Source organism: Lissotriton helveticus, chromosome 9, assembly GCF_964261635.1.
Source record: "Lissotriton helveticus chromosome 9, aLisHel1.1, whole genome shotgun sequence".
NCBI classification, from domain to species: Eukaryota; Metazoa; Chordata; class Amphibia; order Caudata; family Salamandridae; genus Lissotriton; species Lissotriton helveticus.
In genome coordinates this window covers 244,116,153-244,139,330 of record NC_136070.1, presented here as the reverse complement: position 1 = coordinate 244,139,330, position 23,178 = coordinate 244,116,153, and the positions used below count along the sequence as shown (strand labels likewise).

Here is a 23,178-nt window from a genome sequence, read left to right as displayed (position 1 = left end):
CTTTGTGGCAGGAGATTGGGAAGGCATGAAGAAAGTACTATTTTCAGTGCATCTGCTCCCAGAATTCAATACAAACGAAGGTGAAGATATGGATGGTGGTACTACTACTACTACTGACTCATGAGGCCCTATTGTTAACTAGAGGAGATTTATATCCGTTCACGGGAGACTGAACAGATAGATCAGCCCTTCCTGTGAAATCAGGGAAGAATAGGTCCAGGCTATACTGCTGCACCACTGCTGTGTGCTTAGTTGACATTTGGAAGCACATCCAGAGAGAACTTAATACTCCTCCTTGAAGGTGAGGGACTGTTTCTCAAAGTCAGATTACCTGTTCATCACATCGGCCCCAAATTTAAAGACATCTTATGAGCACTTTGGATCAACCGTATTGCAAAAATCAACCTATATGTTACAGGAATGGGGGCTAGACATGTGAAACTCCAGGACATGGAGACTAAACAACACGTGATGATCTCCAGTGGTCACTATTTCAAAGAGAATATGGGCTTAGTTCAGGCAGCACTGACACTGCAGAATGCTAACAAGACAGTCTAGCAACCATAGCCATTTCTCCAACATCAGGAAAGAAAAATGGCTAAGAGTAGAAAGGGAAAAAAGTATTCTGTTAAGTTAGCCTCTCTCTCTGACATTTTGTCTGTGAACATCCATTTTGTATTTCTGCGGTGGGCTTTGTGAGGTCAGGGAGTTACGTGTTCGCCAAAAGCTGGTTGTGCTGATAAAGCTTGTGTGCAAGAATAAAGGCTTGGCCCCTGACGAGCTGCCCCAAGCACACAGATGTTCCTATCTACAAACCCACCTACGCCTGTAATGTTTCCTATCTATCTTCGAGGGGACTATGGGTGGGGGCTTATCAGAAGTTAAAAGTTTGCATTTGGGCATGACAGAGGGGTTTTAGTGAGTGTCATGCTGCACCAAAACTGGATAAAACATATGTTTGAAACCATGCAGTGTCTGTAAGACGGAGCTCGCTCATGAATGTAATAAACTTGTATTTTGTTTCCACTCCAGTGTTGATCCTCATTTGTGAACCCGTAGACACAGGGTGCCCTGCACCAGTGAGACAGATACAAATCTCATTTCTACAATTGGCGCCGTAACGTGGGGCCCCATTGAAGACCGCAGCTGGACCAGAAGGAGGTCATTTCGACGAGACAAACACAGAGGGGCGACCTACAAAATGAGACTTGTTCTCACGGCCGAGGTGATTTTCAGCTAATCGACCTGACCTTCGTGGCGGATACGGGTCTCAACTGGGGCTCATTGGTTTGCATTTGAAGGTGATCTATTGATCTGAGGATCAGCAAGTGGTAGTTGAAGAATTGCGATCAGGTTGGATCGAAATGGATGCCTTTTTGGTTTTATCTCGATAAACATTTGCAAATGTTTTAGGCAGGTAAACTGAGAAATTGTTCTCATTTTTAAAGTTTTGGTATAAGAGTCTCTTAGCAACATTATTAAGAAGAGATTGGTAAACATGCCTGTTTTTAGCACACTTCGTGCATTATGTTGTTGATGCGACAAGAATAAGATATTGGAAGAAAGACAGCCAGCACCTATAGAGGGTACTCCTAATTATGAAATGTACATTAAATACGGTATTTCTTCCATACTGTTTAGCACATTGTGGAATAAATATATGAAGGCAGATACCAATTTACAGTGACCACTTAATGGTACCTTTGACCTAAATAGATTACAATATGTAGAAGAACAGCTCTGTCTACTTTTTCTCTTAAAGAGTATGTTTGACGCCTTAGGATTATGGAGAAAACAAATAAAACAGAAGCACATTAAGGGGGAAAAGGATACAATTTTACAGAAAATAAGAGTTGAAATTAAAAGAAGAGAGTATAGAAAGTGAAGAGAGATTATTTAAAATTCAAATGCAAAAGGTATATGTGGCAAGAGATGGGAAAGTTAATCAGGGCTTAGATGATGATGATTCAGAACTTGAAGAATTACTATGTCAACCATCCCCACCTCCTTATGCGCCAAACTCCAATGGGAATAATGCAACCCCAACAGCACCTTTCCTGCCACCTCCAGTACCACAAATGTATCCCCCGTTACCTACTACTTCCGCCCGGACTCCCGTACTCGACAGAAGGTTTACTACCCCCTAATACCCATAGACGATGTCATAGATCCACCCTTACAGAAAATGACAAATTAATATTAATGACTCAGGCCCATGATAGGGTTTGAGACCACGATACACGTTTGGATGAGGTTCTCACGTCCTTGACACAACATCCACAAATGACTCAGCAATATATTGTAGGGAAAATGGCCAATGCGATAATAGAGGACTGGAGGACTAATATTAATGAGGAGACCCCTAGGGTTTTAAGTAGAATGTGGAAGAGGGCGAATGAAGGTTCTGCCGTTCGCTTAAAACAAGCGGCGGAGAATATTTTTGCTCATAAATGGAAGCTTAAGAGACTTAGGTCAGCTTCAAACGAAAACCTTCCCTATGCGGGAAGCGGCTCCTGTGTTTCAGCCAGCCACAGGGGATGGTCAGGGTGTCAATGCAGCACGGTTTCAGTTCCAATGGATCTATTCCCCTTGGAAACGATCGGACGTATTAACGCTTAAAGCTTCTTTGCCTGATCCTAGAAAGAATCCTAGTGCATTTTATGAAGAAATGAGTGCTGCATTGACTTCCTGTGTCATGACCCTGGCAGACATTGAGGTGTTTCGGACTCACATTGCCTCCTGACCTCTGGCATATGGTGCGTAGACAGGACCATGCATATTATGGAGGTACCTGGGCACAGCTAGAAGCAGTTGATATTGATAGAAAGCCAGGGGAGAAACCACCACGGGTATTAGATTTACTGGATCACATAATTACCTAAATGAAGACGGGAGTACCCCCAAAATAAACATCATGGGCGAAATTAGCAGCTTGTAAACAGAGGAAATATGAGTCAGTCCCTGATTTCTTCACCAGGTTAGAGACGACTTTTCACTATTATAGTGGGCAAGACTCAGCTTCTGACACAGGCAAACACCTATTTGTAGATACATTTGTAACCAAATTGTTAACTGATATTTCGCAAAAACTACGAGTGGCTGAGAGTACATGGGCCAATTCCACTCCACCTAAAATTCTGGATATGGCCCAATATTATGAGAATCAAATTAATGATGAACGAGACAAGAAAGAAGGTAAAATTAAGGTCTTAAAAACTCGACTTTTGTTTCAGGAGGCCTATGGATTACAGAGAGCTAGGGGTCGAGAGATTTTCAAGGTTGACCCCCCGAGAAGGTTTATGCAAGATCCCCGGATGTCTGACCCATTAGGGCCAAACCAATGTGCGTACTGTAAAAATGAAGGACATTGGCGATCTGAATGCCAAGTACTCTGCCAACAAGGTAGAGGAATGGGAAGGAAAATGACAAGGGGTCCCCTACAACGAACTTTTGGTAGTGACAGATGGAATCACTTTGATAATACTGCCCCGAAATAAACGTATTATGCATAGGACTAAAGCATCAGACGCCACAGGCATGTATTTCATCTATGACAGCGTAGTACGAGAGGAGGGATCAGTTTCTATACTGGTACATTAAACAGGCCCATTTGTTACTGCTGAAATATTGGGGACCCTGCAGCAATTTCTGGTAGATACTGGGGCTACACGAAATGCAATACCCCAAAACTGATCCATGGTAGTCACGCCCGTCTGGCTATAACAATAGGCTTTGCTGGAAAGCCAATTCTTGGTCCTGTGTTTAAGCCCCTGCATCTTACTATTGGTCCGTTCACCACCAACACGCCATTCCTTCTCGCACCAAATTGCCTTAACAATCTGCTAGGATTAGACTTAAATATTTTCATGCACGTATTTATTGTTCACTGCATTGTGTATACATTACGTTTGTTAAGCCTAGTTGTGATAAGCAGTATGTTATTAACTACCACATGAATGGTCTACTGTACCGCCTTCTCTATGGGCAGAGGGCGATCCTGATGTTGGCATATTAGCCTGAAGGCTGTTGTAGCAACTGCCAATTCAATCAGACAATCAGCAGGACTTGTACTGGACCACAAATTGACGGTTTTAGTTCCACCCTCAGTTGACGAATTATTGAATCAGACTAAGACCCAACACTTGACGAATGCTCGTCTTACTGGGTACGAACCCACTTTGCCAGCGCCACACATCACACTTAAACGCTGTTTGACCTTGAATCCAGCTACTTTGTTGCCATCACCCTCCGAACAACCTAGTGACATACACAACTGCATTTTTACCACTGAAGAACAAATGAAGGGTCGAGTGGACCTTAATGATATTCCCCTGCCTGACGCTCAGGGTGACTTGTATGTAGATGGATCTTGCCTTAAGTTACCTGATGGTACCACTACAGCAGCTTATGCTATCACTACACTGCAAACAATTGTTGGAGACAGCTCGTATCCCCTACAAATCTGCGCAAGCGGCAGAACTCATTGCACTTTGGCAGGCTTCTGAGTTCAATCGAGGGTTTTCTGTAAACATCTACATGGATAGCCAGTATGCCTTTGGAGTAGCACACAATGTGACACGCCTATGGCAGGAGAGGGGGTTCTTGACATCACATGGCACCAAGATACAACACAGGGAATTAGTTAAAATTGTGTTATTTGCATTAACACTACCAAAGCAAGTGGCCATCATTAAGTGTAGTGCACATCAGAAAATAGTAGGTGATGTTGGCCGAGGTTATGCTTTTGCAGACAGTACAGCAAAAGAAACAGCATGTAGCCAACAGGAAAAAATATATGTGATGCACTCTATCGCAGAGAAAATTACAAATGTGAAAGAAGAAGTAAGAGAGATCCAGCAGATGGCGACAGGTAAAGAAATAGAATAGTGGGAAAAGACAGGAATATTGGACAGTGAAAATTGTTGGAGGAAAGGGCCAGATGGGGACAGGTGAAAATTACCCAGCTCTTATGTCCTACCGTTCATCACCACGGCGCGCGGTCCAGCACATGTCAGCGCCAAAATTATAGCTACACAATTAGAACAGGTATGGGAACACCCAGACATAAGAAAGACAGCTAAACACCTTGTGACTTTGCATGATCTGTTTGCAACATAACCCAGGGAAAGGAGTGGCTGCCCCAAAAGGAGGGTTTTCCCCACCCAGTGCACCGTTTGAAGTCCTACAGATGGACTTTGTTCAGCTTGAAAGATGTAATAATCTAAAATATGTTTTAGTAATAGTATGTGCCTTCATCAAGTCGGTTGAGGCCTATCCTTCAAAAGATAACACTACACTCACTACAGCTAAAATACTCTAGAAGGAATATTTCCCAAAATTTGGGATTTGCTGAATTTTTGGAAAACCTAATGGACCTCACTTTATTGGACAGGTTATAAAATTGATTACTTGGAGTCTAGATATACGCCAGAAGTTTCATGCTGCTATTCGCCCACAATCTGCAGGATTAGTGGAAAGATATAATGAAACCCTGAAACTCAAATTGGCTAAAGTTCAGGCCTCAACGGGACTCAAATTGCCTGATGCCCTGCCATTGACACTTATGTCTACTCGTGCAGTGGCACACAACGGAATCTGAGAACACAGGAAATCGCACAGAACATTCTCAGTAACGAGAAGAAGGCGGACCATTACCGTGCCACACCTGAGGAACTTCTCTTTGCAGATCTGACAACAGCGGGAAGAGACAGATATTATTTGAGACCTCGTAAAACCAACTAAACAGAGGCATCATGAAGAAAGGGGTTCCAGCGAGTTCTGGTCCGGTTAGAGGGCCTGCTTGGTGGGAGGCTCTAGGTTACACAAGCGGCCGAACTAGGTCGGGTGCGTTTTGTGGCCTGAGCATCCTGAATCCATAGAAACATCCTGATTCTCAACGTTCCTACTATCAGACTTTGTGGCAAATCCGTCCTGCAGTATCTGAATGGAAAGAATACGAGGATTCACAGTGTAGAAAACGACTGACACTGTTCGTGTTTGCATTACAATACTTTGTCCAACATTAGAAATTGAGCTTGAAATTTCAACTACTTGGCCTAGGAATCCGGTGAAAAGTAAAATAACCTTTGCTTGCCTTGGACCACAACTTCAGTTCTCTGACTGGTCCCCGATTGGATATTATATGGGACCCGAGATGCACCCTTTGAAAAAGGCAATATATCGAACGGTCCTTCAGGCCGTCGCAGATGAACTTGTGGATGACCTTCCTTGAGTACTTTTTATACTGACTTATCATTTCTATAGTCATCCTTGGACTGCAAGTTCCAACAATTGTGTTCAAGCTCTTGGTTTGAAACCCGTTGAGGTGAAATTGTGTTTGTTTACCTCCAATGTTTATGTTTCCTTTGCATTTTTCCCATTGATTAACCTATGAACTGTGCATAAAGTGCAAAATTCTGGAAGGAACATTTATAGACCAAGTTGGCGAGTTATAAGAGACAATACATTTAGAGACATTTTGATATTGCAAATGCCTATCATGGAGGAAGATCGCCTGAATAATGAACACCCTGCATCTAAAAAGATCAAGCATAAACGGACAATTATTTGTTTGGTAGCGAGTCTCCTTTGTGCCATAAGTATTTTTGTAATAGCTTGGTTTTTACATGTGAAATTTCCTGTGCACATGCTTGTACGCCCAACACCTACACCTCTCGAATATCATCATTTTACCTTTCCATCCCTAGAGAAAAGGCATTGGCTTTCTTACGTAAATAACTCATTCATTCAGATGTTGCATTATACCCATAGCATTGCTAACGTTTCTAATTGTTGGTTATGTGGACTGTTACCTGTACACCAGGGGCAACATCTCTCATACCACTTCCATTCTCCCACAATGGTTCCTGCACGGCCTGGTTTGGAGTCCTAATTGCAACATATGTTAATACGATTTTTAGCTTTGATATAGGAGGCCTTAATAAACAATTGAATTTGCATTGTTATCCAGATGACGATGGTAACCCGCAGGCGAAAGGATCGGATTTAGAAGTAGAGGAATATGGTGGTCATAATGGTCTTGCCACCAAGTATGTTTTACCCCATGAAAAATAGGAACGAAATTGGAGAAAGGGTTCCCAGTTATAACAGTAACAGAAGCAAAATCTCCTCTGTGTAAGGAGTATTGGTCCTATTATTGTAGAAACAGCAACTGCAGTACTGTCTTGACGTTGACAAGTCCAAATCACAGTAGTTTGTTACAGTCTCAATACTTATTTTATCTGTGGGAATAAGGGTTATTTTTTCCTACCACAAGGGTGGTCAGGGACATGCTACGTGTCCTTTCTCCTCCCTCCTGTTTATTTGGCCCCTGCTTCCTATCACAAAACTCGATTACTGCCCCACAGTCCTTTCTTAGCTAGGGCTAAGAGAAAGATAGAGGTCAAGACAGTAGATCAGACCGACACTTCATTGCAAGAGTATGTTGATGTGAACTTAGGAACTATTATTGATGTTTTCTAAGCTTTCCCCTGCCTAAATTGATAATTAAATATTGCTATGTGCCCTGTACGCAGATGACGTCCTCCTTTTCTTGGCGGACCCAGAGAGCATCCGGTCCCAGATGCTTGGACGCCCTTTCTGCCTTTGAACGGGTCTCGGCCTCAGACTCAACCCAGCGAAATCCACCCTGGTCCCCCTACATCCATCCCTGGTGTGCTTTGACTGGCAAACAACTATTCCTCTACACAGGCAATCGTTCAAGTAAGTGGGTGTGTGGGTCGCCATTACCGGAACTCGAGTGGGCTCTGAATATTACGCCCTTGGTCGCTAGAGCTCAGGAAATGGTAATCCCTCCCTCTCAACCCCCTGGGCAGGAGTGCCCTCTTTAAAATGATGGTCCTCCCCCACTTCCTAAACATCCTACAAAATACCACCACTCATCTCCCAGGCAGCTGGTTTCGGGAATTAGATGGCATCTTCACCTGGTTTTTATGGGGAAGCAGGAGGCTGCGACTGTCTCTAGCACATTGCTGCATACCCCCCCCTTAACAGAGGTATGAGGTGACTAATCTTCGCCTCTACTACCTGGCCACGAGGCTCATCGTGATCCAGGACTGGTTCGCAGGTGGCAGATCCGACCCGGCGTACCGGGTGGAACTCAGGTTAATGGACTTTGCGCAGATCCAAGCATACCTGTACGGGAGCCCCGTGCCAGAGGCCCTGCCCCCCCTTGACCAGGACGGTGCTTATGGCCTGGCGCACAGCCCTCCGCCACGTAAAGTGGGACCAGAAACTCACCAAACAGACGCCCCTGTGGAGCGAAGCCTGGCTGGGGGATGTCTCATCTCTCCAAGACTTCCGTCGTTGGGATCTCGTCAGGAACTCGTTACTATGAGATGTCTGTGTGGGGGACCAGATCAGATCTTTTGCAAACCTACAACAGCACAATTCCCTCCTTCCCTCCCAACTCAGGCATGCCCTCCCCACACACGTTCCGCCTCCCACCTCTTTCCCGGAATTTAGCCCCTTGGAAGCCCAGGTGATGATGGGGAACCTAGGCAGAGGGGGCGGGGGGGGTTTCATGGATTTACCATTCCCTGGTGAACAATTGCCCCGCGTCCCTAGATCGACTCCGTGCCTGCTGGGAGGGGTTGCTGGGTCCCCTGGAGGAGGTGGATTGGAGAGAGGCCCTTATGTCCCCCAAGACCATGACAACCTCCTCCAAGTTGTGTCTCTTCCAGCTCTACTACCTCCATATGGCATACCTCACCCCAGCACGCCTGTACAGCGCCCACATGCAACCCTCCCCGGCCTGCACGCGTTGCAGCCACGCTCCAGCAGATTTATTCAACGTGGTTTGGCAGTGTCCTGTTCTGGAGATGGGTGGAACTTGAGGTTACGCGAGTCCTTGGGTGGGAGGTTCCCCACGGCCCAATATGCTTGCTCTTGGGATGTTTGATGGACTCGATGTATCCTGAGCTGATAAGCGCTTCCTAGGAACGACGGTGGCAAAGCGGGAGATAGCAACACTCTTGTCCCTGGCCAAATCACCTACTGTGAGGCAATGGAGGCAGGGAGTGGACTGGTGTGGAGCCCAGGAGGAGCCCCTCTTCGAGGCCCGTGGTTGCCCCGAAACTTTTCGTAAACTGAGGGGCAAATGGTTCAACTTATTTACCCGCTTGAGGGGTTCGATTGTGTCGAGTACATGTATATCTTTAAGCAAATGTTGTACTCATTCCACCTGTGCCTTATGAGTTTGTTGTCTTCTCTTGAATGTAATTCATCTCAATAATGTGCTTAATTTGCTACTGATGTAGTTTTGTTCTGAAAAACCAAAAATATTGCTATGTAATGAGACAAAATTTATTTAGCAGAGGCTAAAAGGAGGGACTATAGAAAGGGAAAAAAGTATCCTGTTAAGTCAGCCTCTGCTCTCTGCCATTTTGTCGGTGAACATCCATTTTGTGTTTTTGCGGGGGGCTTCGTGAGGTATGGGAGTTACGTGCCAAAAGATGGTTGTGCTGATAAAGCCTGCGTGCAAGAATAAAGGCTTGGCCCCTGACGAGCTGCCCCAAGCACACAGATGTTCCTATCTACAAACCCACCAATGCCTGTAATGTTTCCTATCTATCTTTGAGAGTACTGTGGGGGCTTATCAGAAGTCAACAGTTTGCATTTGGGCATGACAGAGGCGTTTTAAGTGTCATGCTGCACCAAAACTGTATAAAAGATGTGTTTGAAACCATGCTTAAGTACTTCCCTCTCAGACATGTGCAGTGTCTGTAAGACGGAGCCCGCTCATCAGTGTAATAAACTTGTATTTCATTTCCATTCCAGTGTTGATCCTCATTTGTGAACCCGTAGACACAGGGTGTCCCCGCACCAGTGAGACAGCTACAAATTTCATTTCTACATAAGCAAATAAGAATGACCTCTGGAAACTAGAAAAGCATTATACATAGGGTCCCTTCACTGAGTCTAGGTGCCAGACTGATCAAGAAATAGTAATTAGAGACCGAGATAGGACCACATCTTGAGTAGACAATATTGCTTGCATGGCTTACCAAGGAGGAAGTCGCAGATGGGTACATAAAGTGACAGATAGAGAGGGTAGACTAGGATGGGGCAAATGTTTGTTTCTTGTTTCTAAAAATGGCTCCATAAAATAGTCAGTTTTAAAATTCAGATAATCAACTGTTAAGTGACCAAGATTGGGATTCCCCTGGATGTCAGCAAGCTTTGCAGGTCAGTAGGCTCTTACCAATCCCAGACGTGAGATTGTCAAACACACCACCTTTGGATTGCGCCACAAGTCACGGATACCAATCCTAAGTGATGCAATTTTTTTAATGTATGAAAACCATGGTACCCCCGGGAGATCCATTATCTCCTTTAGCTCAACTGGTAATCTGCTAGCTCCAAGGTCACCCACAGTCTATGCCCACAGTCTATGCCAAAACAGTTAGTGGCCTCAACCCGACCTCATCTGCGATATGTCTAAGGCCCAGATCTAGATGTAGTGGTACATGGGGTGAGCTCAACTGTAAGCCCAACAACTGTCTCATAAATCTGTTCTCTATCCTTGACAAACCAGCAGTGGGACGAGGACCCTGAAGTTCAGCCCCATAGATTACGGCACTCCTAAATTGTACCTGGTAAATCTCAACCACAGGACTAGGCGATATATGAGAGGAGTTCCTATAAATTGTTATAAGTCCCCCCACCGTCTGGGCAAGCCTGAGACCTGCCTTGGCTAATTGCGGTCCCCATTCAAATGATTCAGACAGCGTGACGCCAAGATAATTAAAAACGTACACCCTCTCTAATAGGGTGCCGTTTAAGGAGGGGTTTGGGTGCGATGTTTTAGCTGGATTAAATACCATAAATTTGGTTGTAGCTGTATTCATCTCCAGCCCCATGTTTTTGCAGAATCATTCAAAACTGTCTAATATCCGCTGAATGCCCATAGGGACTTTGATAACAGCAAAGTGTCATCAGCAAACATCGTTGCTGCGACCTTATCATGCACCAACTTGGGGGCGTTGTTGTCCACTACCTCATTAAGGCCAGGGCATTAACAGAAAGGCAAAACAGGGTTGGGGCCAACAGGCACCCATGCCTTACACCTCTATCAACTGGGAAACGAGGGGTCAATTCCCCATGCTTCCCATGCCTAATTTGGGCAAAGTTACCTGTGTGGAGGCGAATGATCAAAGACAATATGTAGGGGGGATTCCTAATTGTTCAAGGACCTCCCAAAGTTTGGCACAGGGGACCAGATCAAAAGCCGATTTCAAATCAACGAATATCAGCTAGAGACAGCCACCCTCCACTGATACGTCTTCCAATATAACAATTGAAGTCTAAGAATGTGATCAATGGGCGACATATTTTTCCGAAAACCAGCCTGATACGCGCTCAGTATTACACCATCCTCCATCCAAACATGGAGGCGTTCAAGGAGGATTCTGGCAAATAATTTCTGGGTAACGTATATCAGGCTGATTGGTCTATAATTAATCGGCAAGAGGGGAGAACCCTTCATGTAGACAGGAAACATTTCAGCCCCAAGCCAAGAATCCGGCACCTTCATACCCCTCAGAATGGCATTAAAAATTACACACAAATAAGGTCCCCAAATGTTTGGCTCGTCCGAAAAAAGTCCCTAGGAATCTTATCTAGTCCTGGGCCTTTCCCAAGGGGAAGCTTCCCAATTGCATTTAAAACTCCTTGTAATGTAATCTCACAGCCCACTTCATAACGTACCCCTATAGCTGCATCTGATGGATCAACATTCAATTCCAGGGCTGCCCCAATAGAGTATAAGCCCTGTAAAAGAGATTTCCAAGCAACTGCAGCAATATTAGGCTCTAGGGCTGGTTTCCCTTCGCAGCCACTTGCGCTCACAAAGGACCAAGAACAACTTCATGTCCCTATTGGATAATGCTGCTCTAATGGCAACCCATCTATCCTGTTCCCAGTTCTGTTTTGCTGTCTTGACACTAGCTCGATAGTGGGCCCTCAGTTGTTTAATTAAAGTCGATCCTGGCTTTTAACGGCTTTTATAAGACCTCCCTTTGCCTTACGGTAGGGGTCATCAAACCAAGTTAGTTTGACACCCTTGTTAGACTTGGAATGGACCAAAGGGTTAAAAATATGAGTCAGGCTATTAGTAAGTTCAGCATATAATGCCTCAATTCTACCAGCGGATTCAGGAGAAACTGTAGCTCTAACAGTTTCCTCCTGAGATGAAAGTGGCGAGATAATTTACGAATATAATGAAGCTATCTTGTCTGGAGACTGCTTCATTGTGCCCTATCTAATTCTCCTTCTATTGTTAGTGAGTTTTAAGTTATTAGCTGGAGAAGAATCAGAGGCCACAGGATTATAAAGGCCTGGGAGCTCCATCTCCAGCATCAAGGCATGATGGTCACTATCATGTCACGGTATGACAGCAAAGTCAACAACCCACTGCCATAACCTTGTCTCCATTAGAATGTAGTCCAAGAGAGAAGTTTGTCCTGTTCTATTAAAAGTTAACTTCCCTGGCTGATCTGACTTGGTACGACCATTGCATGCTCTCAAAGAGTGTGCTAGGAGAACCGCATTAATCTGGAGTACCAGCGGGGTCCAAGCCTTAACAGGGAGGGCCTGGGGGGAAGGAATTAACCAAAAGCTATCCTCATCACTAAAGGAAATATCAGTGGAAGCAGCAAGAGGCTCAAATTGGCAGTTAAAATCTCCCCCATAACCAACTTCAGGGGGGCTGCATCTATAAATAAGTTTAGTGTGTCTATGCTGGGGGATTCCTGGGTAATGCTAACTGGGCGAGAGTAGATGTTCATAAAAGGAAACCTATTATTCGGAGAGAACACGAGTACCGTGCACTGAATATCATCAGACAGAGTGTCCAGCTGTTCAACAGTGCAATTCAAATGGGTAGCAACCCAGGTAGACAATCCCCCAGAGGGCCTACCTCTTCCCCCTGAGGAGGCCCTCACATTATAAGTTGCAAAACCCATCCTCACAACATCTTCCCTTGCAATGTTTAATGATAGGACCTTCAACCTTTGGGCAGAGTTTGAGTTGCTGCGCTGGGGATTGCTATTGTTAAGATTATGGTTTGCGGGGCCTTAAAAAGATTGTGACTTTTTCTGAAACCTTTTCAGTTTCAGACTCAGATCATCAAGGCACCACGACAAGCATTAAAGAATCAAAAATCTTTTTTTTTTTTATAGTGAGGCCCTTCACGTTGTTAACGGAGGAAACAGGGATGAAGAGGGAAACAGGGGGTGGCAACTAAGTAAGATACCATGCAAACCAGGAATCTGTTTTACGAGTAGCAAACAATATGGAGATTCCGATATTCAATTTGCCATCCCATGTTTTAGATCGTGTGAGGTTGACGTTTTGAGTAAAGGTCTATCTTTTGTTCCTTCATATAGAAACAACATTTTCAAGTCTAAATTGGAACTGTACAAGTTCTTTTGAATGATTAGGTTAAAAAACGATTTAGATACATTTTAATCAAGACTCTTCTGACGCCACAGGCTTACATTTACTGTCTACCTTCTTTCAGGTAAACCATCAGATGGACAAAGAGGTCCTGCTCTGTGAAAATGTTTATCTTACCTAGATAGGCACCATGTTCAAAAAAGAAAAATATATAAAATACAACCTTTTGTTAGGCGAACACATTTCCAAACTCAATGAATTCATTATTAGGCCTGCGGGCAAAGGAGACGGAATAGTCCTGCAAACTACGGATGTCCCCATTTTCTCCAATGGGTAGAGAGATATATGCTCTACGGGGTGACTGCCCTTTCGAGGTTTCTATTAGCCACTAAGAAAACAACACTGATTATCTGATACCTATGGCACCAACATACATGAGTTTACATGCACCCTTTGGGTGGTGAGAGTGCAACAAGGATCCGGCTATCCATGCTTTGCATTGAGGTCTTTGTACGGAATCGCTCTGACATAAGGAGGCACCACATGTCTCTCAACTGGTAGAAATGACTGTGCATTTATTCCAGTAACAACCTTACCTCAAAGCAATCAAGCACCTTGATTATCAGGAACCAACTACTCTAGGGCCATGTATGAGGGCAGAACCTCAAACAGCACTGGAAAACAGCTTCTCGTACAGTGGAATGAAAGAGTATGTTGACCCCTGAATGCTTCACAATCTACGTAATTTAGCAGTTTCATACTTGCTATATTACAGGGATAGCAAAGCTTTGCGGCATATATGGGGTTCAGACCCCATCTAATAATTCAAAACTATACGTGAAGATTTCTCCTATATTTTGGGCAAGCTTTTTTACTTGGTCAAGCATATTTCTCTGAAATATAAGGGCATGTTAGGTAATGACGGAGATCAATCTCCAGTCAAATATAGAATGCTATTAATCCTGCTTATTAAACATGCAGTATCCTTGGTATATAGCCTTAATGAATAATTTCACAAGTACAGCGAATGCTCCAAAACTCAAACGGGAAGCAGAAGTAGACTTCTAAATGCAGAGGAAATGGGCGAGACACCTTTGTACCCAAAATGTGTGGTCAAGATTCAGGTTGACACAACCGAAAATATTGCGTCAGCACTATTATACACTAGAGCTGCTAGTTACATTTGGTATGACCTCTGATAACAAAAGCCTGGAAGGCTTTGGATCAGTTGGTTAATTTATCCCTATAATCTGTTGAGTCCTCAAGGCTCAGTTATAGAGGGTCAAAAACTGTATCCAGCATGCTGGGGCATCCTTTTAATTTATCTGTGATACTTGCCTTATTTCTGTGCTTGGAGAAAGGAGAACATTTCCAAATATATATTTTTTTGCAATATAGGCTTGGGGATTACAAGAGATCACTCAACTGTGGGGAAGCTGGCTCCCTCGACCTTAGATAACTGGTGCACAATGACTTAATGGGTTTCATATACGAGACAATGATATTCTATGAAACTTTATAACATATGGTGTCAAGGAAGAAACGGATTGCATTAGCTCGAAAGTAGGTTCTCTCTTATAAAGACATGCAGCATCTCATTATTAAACTGCAAGATAGGGTCAGTATGTTAGACGAAGTACAGTTTTGGCAACTGAATTTGGATTATGTTGCGTCGATACATTTTCATTTTTGCGTAGTAGCACAACTGGTGATGTGGGCAATAGTCCTTACCAAGAGCTCTGTCCAACTCATGTCTGGTTATGTATGTTTGCTTGGCTGGAAAAACAAAATGTGTTTAAAATAATAGCAGCATACAAGATGCTTCAGACAAGTGAGGTGGTGCAGACCAAGTTGAATATACATTTAGTAAAGCAAAAATAGACCACAACTGCTGTCACGTCTATGTTAATTTGCTTAATAATGATGATCATTCAGTGAACACAACAGTGTGTTGGTATGTTAAAAATACATTCTAAGCAGGTAAAAATACCTTTCCTCAGAGGAACATGAGTCACAGACATATGCGGCTCAGGGGATCAAAGCCAGATTATGGAAGATCAGGATATAAAGAGGTCAAGAAGTAAAGACGACTGAGCAGTTGTTGCAGTCTTCACGTCTGTTCTACTCAATAGATTGTATTAGTAAGATAGCCCTGACTATAGTAAGTGGAAGTTGTAATATACTTTAAAAATTACACAATCTTGAAGCAGTCAATACCTGTTGTCACTGGTTCTGGTGCTATTTCCCAGCTATTTAGTGGGACAATCAGAACTACTGATCATCCAGATTTCAGTACCATCTGCAGCAACAATTTGTACAGTGCTGCACATTCTTCACCTTTAAGGTGTTGCCATAGTCAAACATTAAGGACGAGCTAGAAAAGTTTTTTTAACTTTTCTAAATCGTAGGTACAGCTCTGTATTACTTAACTAGCCTGGTAAAAAGTTCCACAGACTACTGGTTTTGGATGCAAATGCCCAGATCTGTGCTCCTATTAATTTTTGACGTTGGTGCAAACCTTTGTTGCTCGATTTGTTCGGCCCAAATGATATACAGAGAGCCCATGTTCAAGGTCTTTACATTGATGCTTTTCTTCACCAAAAACAATGCATCGCTTTAATAGTTGAATTGATATTGTTGTGTATCACTGCCCTGGCTGCCCAGTTTTAAAGTATCTGGATTGTGGCACTGGCCAATGATAATGAAGGATTGTAATACTACATATATTGGCTCCGACGATAGTTAACGTAATATGTGCCTGATCTGTTTGTTCTGGAGATGCTGAGCTATCAGGAGTAATTTTAAGTGATAGGTGGAAGCTGTGACTAAGGCACTAATTGTAGAATCCATGGAAATCCTTGTATCAAACCAAACTCCAAGAGTTTTTGCCTCATCTTTTACGGGAATGACTGTGTCCTTGCACACCTGACCGTTTCCTACTTTAAAATGACATCTACTTCTACCAGCAGAAAGTCGAAATTTGCCTTAACACGTTAAAGTCAGTTGCCACGCATTCTCATTTGGATCAGGTCAAATATGCTACTAATTCTGGCATATTTTATGCCCAAGTCTCCAGTCAAACGGACCAGCCCTTCCGTGTCAAAGTCGTTATAAAAACGTACATTTAATGTGCACCAGAGATTATGGAGAGGTTTAATACAGATGTTAAAAAGTAATTGGGACAAGCCCTGTGTAGACGATAACAGTCAGTCACAGGTAGCATCATGATTTAGTTTTCCTCGTCCATAATGCTACTACTCAAAATAATTTTGATTTCAATACCTTGTACTTTAATAACTGTACACAAAAAACGAGGCTTGTGCAATAAATAACCTTGGGGAGTCCCATACTTCTTTAGATGCCAGTAATGTAAAGGTCCTCTTACACAATCTTTGTAACTGGCAGGCTACCCATTTTATTTTCAGGTTGTCAAATATATGGTATCGATACGTGCCGTGTTTGGATGTTCAAACTGACACGACTTCAAGCTCAGGGGCACCTAGTGTAGCCAGGGTTACCAGGTGATCCAGCCAGGGTTACCAGGTGATCTAGCCAGGCGTTAGGAGCGCACCACATCCAAGTATAACTATGCATTCTCAAATTCCAGCCCTTTACAAAAGAACAAAATAAAAACTAAAAAGGTTAATCCATTTAGCATGCCTCCAACCCTGAGATGTCTGCATTTCCAAGTTCCAACATGTTCTGTTTACCTTTCCACCTCATAACTTTTGGTCTCGCGCAGAAGTGAAAAATCTGATTATATGAACCCAGGCCCCAGGCCGACATGCTGTAGTAGGACTCCCATGGGTACACATACCCTTCTGCACAGTGACAAGCCAGCAAACGTGTACTTACGGTTCCAGTACACCGGGTAGCACTCTCCTCCTGCCACATCCACCTCGTAGAGGCCGCTGCGCACGCACACCGGCTCGATCTTCAGCAGGTCTAGGGGCACCACGTCCAGCGTCAGGCCCCCTTCCCGTGCTTCCTCTGCCGCCTCCTCCTCCCCCGGCGGACTCGACGGCTCGCCCCCTTCCTCGGGTTTGGCCGGCGCCTTGCCGCCCCCCTGGTCCCACAACTGCCGGTAAGCCAGCTCGATGCGCAGGGAGTCGTAGCCGATGAACGGCTTCCAGGACTTCTTGTCCTCCCGGTAGAACCAGCGCACCTCCTCCGGGCCCAGCTCGGTCACGATCTCGTAGCGGTGCCGGGAGCTGGTGGAGCGGGTGCGCTTCCTCTCGGGGAGGCCCAGGCTGCAGCCCTCGCCCGGCACCGCGCCCTCCTCCTCCTCCTCATCCTCGCCCGGGGCGCAGGGCTCAGAGGCGAAGTCGAAGGCCGGCTGCCCCAGGCACAGCTCCAGCTGGCCGGGGCTGGGCAGCGGGAACTGGCAGTAGTGGTGATGGTGGTGTCGGAGGGGCGGCTGCTGCTGCTGCCTCTCGTCCCCCGGCGGTCTCTTCTCCTGCAGCCGGGCGCTGACCCGCTCGTCCGCCCCATCTTCCTCGTAGACGGTGAAGTGGTAGCCGGGTTCCCCCGGCTGCCAGGCCCCGTTCTTCTCCCCCGGCTCGGCGCCGAGCAGGTAGCCGTCCGTGAAACTCATGCCTCCAACGGTGGGGGGCGCTTCCCTTCCTGTCCTCGGTCTTTCTGCCGCTCACGCATCAATGCCAGCGGGAAGGGCCGCGGAAGCATCCGCCGCTCGTCAGGGAGGACTGGCCCCGTTGCACGCAGGTCTCTCAACGCCCGTACCGGCAGCCTCCAGGCCTGACAGGGTGGGTGGGAGGCGGTGGGCGGGGCCGGGCGCGGCGGTGGGCGGAGCCTGCGCACATCCCGGTGGCGCTCCAGCTGACTTAGGATCACGAGCCGCGATGCGCTGGGCGTCGCGTGCCCAGAGCGTCACGTCTCGATATGCCTATCTCACCAGGGCGGCTTGTCTGTCTGTTCTCTACTGCCCAGTGGGTGTCTGGATATGTATTTTTAATAAATGCAGGGCCAACCCAGCGAGGGGCGCTTTATTTACCAACGGAGCGCGTCCACAGGAAGCGCGCCTAGCGGCTTCACCGGTCATCTTCGCTGTGACTGAGGTACAGTGCACGCAGCTGTCAGTTCATCCGGCGCACCTGTCACAACCTGCACCAGCAGCACGGCTCACAGAAGCAGTCTGCGGCGGGGGGCAGCCACGGAGCTGCTGTTTCATTTAAGTATAGCCACCTGTTAGTTGGGTCATCAGACAGTGAGGTCGAAGGCTTTTATGAATGCTGCTCTTAAAGTGAATGAAGGCAAAACCGTTTAAATAACCGGGTCGCAAGAAGCAGTAAAGCAGGCAGGTCTGCCAAGTGTCACGCATCAGGCGTGACACTTTCGCATTTCAGTGTGGTAATCCGCATTACCGCACTGAAACATGCCTGTCAAGTATCACGCATCCGGGTGACACTCACGCATTTCAGTGCGGTGTGCCGCATCACCGCACTGAAATGCATTGTCACGCATTTATGCCACTCTGAAATGTTGGCTCTGCAGGTGCCATCGCGCGCCACCGGCGGTGCCTGTGTGCCGGCTCTGGTGCTCCAAGGCGTGCTGCCAGCAGCTGCTTGCTGGGTTCAGTAAGTTAAATAGTTAAATATTGTTCCTCTAAGCTTTGGAGTGGCCGAGAGCGCAACAAAGAAACAAATCTGCCCAGCCTAGTGCCGGGCGCCAGGCTGCATTTCCTGCGACGCCGCGCGGCGGTAGTACTGTCTTGTAACGTCCGGTCCTGGAGGAAGGGGAAGTGATGCAGAAGCGGCGCGGGATTCAATGTGAGTCCACGAGGCCTCTTGTCCAGTGCTGCCTGTCTGCCGCGGTGCACAGCACCGCAATGACCCCCCCCTTCACTTTGCCAGACCGGTGGGGGGCGCCGAGACCCAGAGTGACTGAATAATTCGTCACTCACCGACAGGACACTTTGGCCGCCCGCCACGCATCAGAGGCATGGGGTGATTGGAGGCGCAAACTAGTGCGGCAGGGCGGGCCGGGGACAAGTTGGTGAGTCAGGCAGTATCTGGGAGAAAGAGCTTGCTCTGCTGCAGTGCATCATGGCAGTGTGCTGCAGCTATGTGGCCGCGATTCACAGTTCCTGTGCGGCTCATGCCGCGGGCGCCGGATGTCAGGAGCTAGATAGACTTTCATTTCTGCGCTTGTAGGGTTTTAGGGTTTAGACGGAGTGTATCAAAGGTCGCGTGTAGATGTAATGACATATTAAGAGCAGATATGGGCGCATTATTAACCAGGCTTCCGTAGATGAAACTGAAGGACGTTGTACAACAATTGCTGCTCGAGTCGACTCACACAGTAAGTTGCATCAGCTTTCTTCAAAGTGTACTTTCCATTTTTATTTAAAGCGCTAGCGCGCTGCCAGTCTTAATACTTTCAGTACCACCAGAGAACTTAATTCAGCACAGCTCTCGTGCTCGGTATCTGTAACTCTGTGACAGCACCTACTGAAAACAAATGTGTGCAGGGGCCCTTCGGTTCTGGGCAGTGTTCAGGCTCTGCATTCACATTATGTATCGCAATTATTTCATTTTCCGTGGTCACCTAAAAGCGATCTTGGAAGTTATGTACTTCTGTTTCATGTTACACCTGGTAGTGCTGTAATCCGTACTGAAGTGTGCACGTGCCCTGCTCTCCACATGCGGCCTAAGCAGAATATTGCTAGTAAGACCTGAACGTTTCTGTTTTTAAAATGCCAAAACAAAAACCTCTTTTTGAAAAGCAGTAAGTTAACATTCATCTTAGGGGCAGTAGGTTAGTAACTTTGCAATTCAGAGACTATGCAGCAGCTTGAAAGTCTGTCCAAGGCTTATTACTGTTTTAAAGGGTGTAATTTTTGATATGGCGCTTTTTCCATGGGCTTATGTATTTGGTTTTATTTCAGGGGGAAAATGTCACTGTCACTGAGAAATGCAGTCTGTCTCCGGTTTGAAGACCTTTTTAGAGTTTCTTGTTGACCAAATGGGTGTAATTTCTGATATTTATCGGTTTCCCTAATCTTCATTAGTTGGTTTTGCCCGCGAGTCAGTGTCACTCATAGTCATTGAAATGTCACTCATAATTTCACTGAAATTATGAAAATGTCACACATAGCAATCTGAAACCTTGGCAGCTATGAGCAGGTCCCTTCTTAGTAAGGCGCTTCAACTGCTATATACGTTCAGCTAACATTATTTATTCTAAAGTGACTTAATTCTATTACAGTACTAGATGGAGTCACGATTATGACAGACATTTTTATTTACCGTATTTCTCAAGCACCAAAGTAAAGTAAATACATTTAACATGGCTGAGAAAAAATGATGTAGTAAACAGTTCAACAGAGGTCAGCAGTCTAGAGTGCCTATGATGCAATAGGGCATCAATCATAGTCCAGTCCAATGTATAACAATCCCTCTAGAGCAGCAACCACCGCTTTTCTTTGCTGCTTAAGCAAAGATAAGTACATTAATGCCTGTTTTCAATTATTTGTCTCCTTTGAGTATTAAAAACAAATAAAGGGTACCTTCGTGCAGAATTCTTTCCTGATACATCAGCGTGGAACTTATACTTTACAGCTTGCAAAATCTGATTCCATCTATTTCCCTACGGGTCATCAGGAAGATACTGAGGATGACTATTCTCTTCAGCCATTACCTCAGACAAATGCACATAACCCATCCACTTTTGGTACAGTCATTCTGGATGCCCGTGGTATCCCTTATTTTGCTTCCGAAGTTATTACTCACCCGAGATCAGGTGAATGGACCCCATCCTACTCACTCTCAGACTTTGATGCTTATTGGATTAGGAAAACAATGGACAAGTCAAACAGAAATTAATTAAAGGAGGAGTGTCCCAAACCTCTTTTCCCCCATAAGGTTGGACATTTTTCGATCTTTGCCCAAAATTATGGAGTTAGAAGATGCTGCGCCCTCAAGAACCCATGTGAATCCCCCCATCCTTATAGGTTGCAGTCAGCATGATATATGTTTACTGGGTAATGCCAACACTGTTATGTCTGCAGAAATAAGGAAGGCTCTGCTTATGAGCGTAGACTCTAAACTAGTGGAGATGACAGAGAAATAATACGGAGCAGAAGGACCTCTGTTTGATGATCACTTAGTGAAGGCTATTTCAAGTTGTGACAAAAAACAACTGTGTGGGAGGGTCTCTAGGGGAAGCAAGTTTAAAGACATGCAAGTATCCTATTCCCCAATCAAACTGTAACACAAACACAAGGGATACTGTAGGTCTATAATAGGCTCAATATTGTATGCCAATTATGAAATAAAGCATGCATGGGCTAGTGTCTGATAAAATAAGGAAAAATGAATAAAGTGTGAGAACAGGACAAAAAATACTCCCATCAGCCCACCGCTTGGCGGAATATCGTCATCTGGGATTTTTTGTAAATGGACTGGTATCCGTTGGGTCTCTCACCTGATGATATTGTGAGGAGACCTAAAAACAGGTCCTCCATTGACAAAGAAAATGTATGGATAACATGGCTAGATGGGAGAGGTTGCAGTGAAACAAACAGTGAAAGGAAAAGAGTGAGATAAAATTACCTAGTGTGATGCCAAGGCAAACTACTTTATTAGGGGGGTCATCACAGGGGTAATATTAAAAGCAACAGTATAGGGATAGTATATAAACAAATATCACTATCAATCAGATGGGTCGACATGTTTCAGCCTAAAAAGGCTTTCTTCAGGACCTATGATTTAAGATACTACTGCAACAAACACTATACAAGTTACCAATCACTTGATAGAAAGACCACAAATATTGTGGATGCCTACCGTGTACCATCTAGTAGGTCAATGGATTCTCACCTGTATTGAAATATAAAAAGAACAGACACAAGACATGCATGCAAACGTTATGAAGGAACAGCATTGTATACATTATACAGCAAATATATTGGCCTTAAATATTATGTAGAAAGAAGGTGAAAAAGAACTCACCCAAAAGTTTTTGGGGAAAGGCCTCACCTCGCCTGGTACTCGCTCAGGTAAAAAGAGGCCCCGCTCTGAGGAAATAGAAAGGGGTAACAACATACCCATTGTTCAAAATGATTCTTTTGAAAATAACATATCAATGATTAATTAATCCAAGTTTGTTATGAGATTTCCTCAAACTACCTATTTGTAGACAGAAAGCAATGGACAGTGGATGTGGTCCACAGGTCAGTGAGACTGACCGATGACACTTAACTAAGATGAAAGCACCAAAGTATGCTAGTGGAGCAAAAGAATAAAAGAATGGACCACCATCTCCCTGGAACCAGGGAAACGGTCCAGGAAACGCCAGCGTTAAAAAGGAATCACTGCAGCGAGGTCAAAAGGCTTTTGAAAGAGAGAAAAGCGTCCAACCAACCTGTCCGTCGGTACCTCGGGCTTTGTCTGAGCCGAGGGGGAGGTACCGAGGTCAGGGGAGACTGTGTTTATAAAGCCCATCGGCTGACCACAGTGGAAACCGCTCATCACGGCTTATGATTGGTCGAAAAAGGAATGATCCAGCCAAGTTTGTTATAATAATGTCCATTATTTATTCAATGTTGCCCATTAATTGGTTCGATCTGAACAATATAGAGACACGCGAAGAAATGTTAAAAATCACGGTTCCAATGTTCAGACGATAGCCGGGAAAGATCAACATGTACGGGGGTCATGTCCATAGAGCCTATTGGCTCATATGGTCGTACAAGCGATATGATTGGCCCACACTAGGACCAATCCTGTACTACCTGTACCGGCA

General features: G+C 45.1%; 1 protein-coding gene across 6 annotated transcripts in view; it reads right to left on the bottom strand.

Annotated features, from left to right (window-relative positions):
- The window catches only part of DDHD1 (DDHD domain containing 1), a 466,403-nt gene extending 448,186 nt beyond the window's left edge, over window positions 1-18,217 (bottom strand). For 3 of the 6 annotated variants that reach the window (XM_078659830.1, XM_078659833.1, XM_078659831.1), the window contains exon 1: window positions 17,272-18,192. In XM_078659830.1, the coding sequence (XP_078515956.1) occupies window positions 17,272-18,010 (739 nt within the window). In that variant the 5' untranslated portion in view covers window positions 18,011-18,192. Of the gene's footprint in view, window positions 1-17,271 lie in introns of all 6 variants that reach the window. The other 3 variants (XM_078659828.1, XM_078659829.1, XM_078659832.1) reach the window with 3 other exon arrangements.
- Window positions 18,218-23,178: the final 4,961 nt, after the last annotated feature.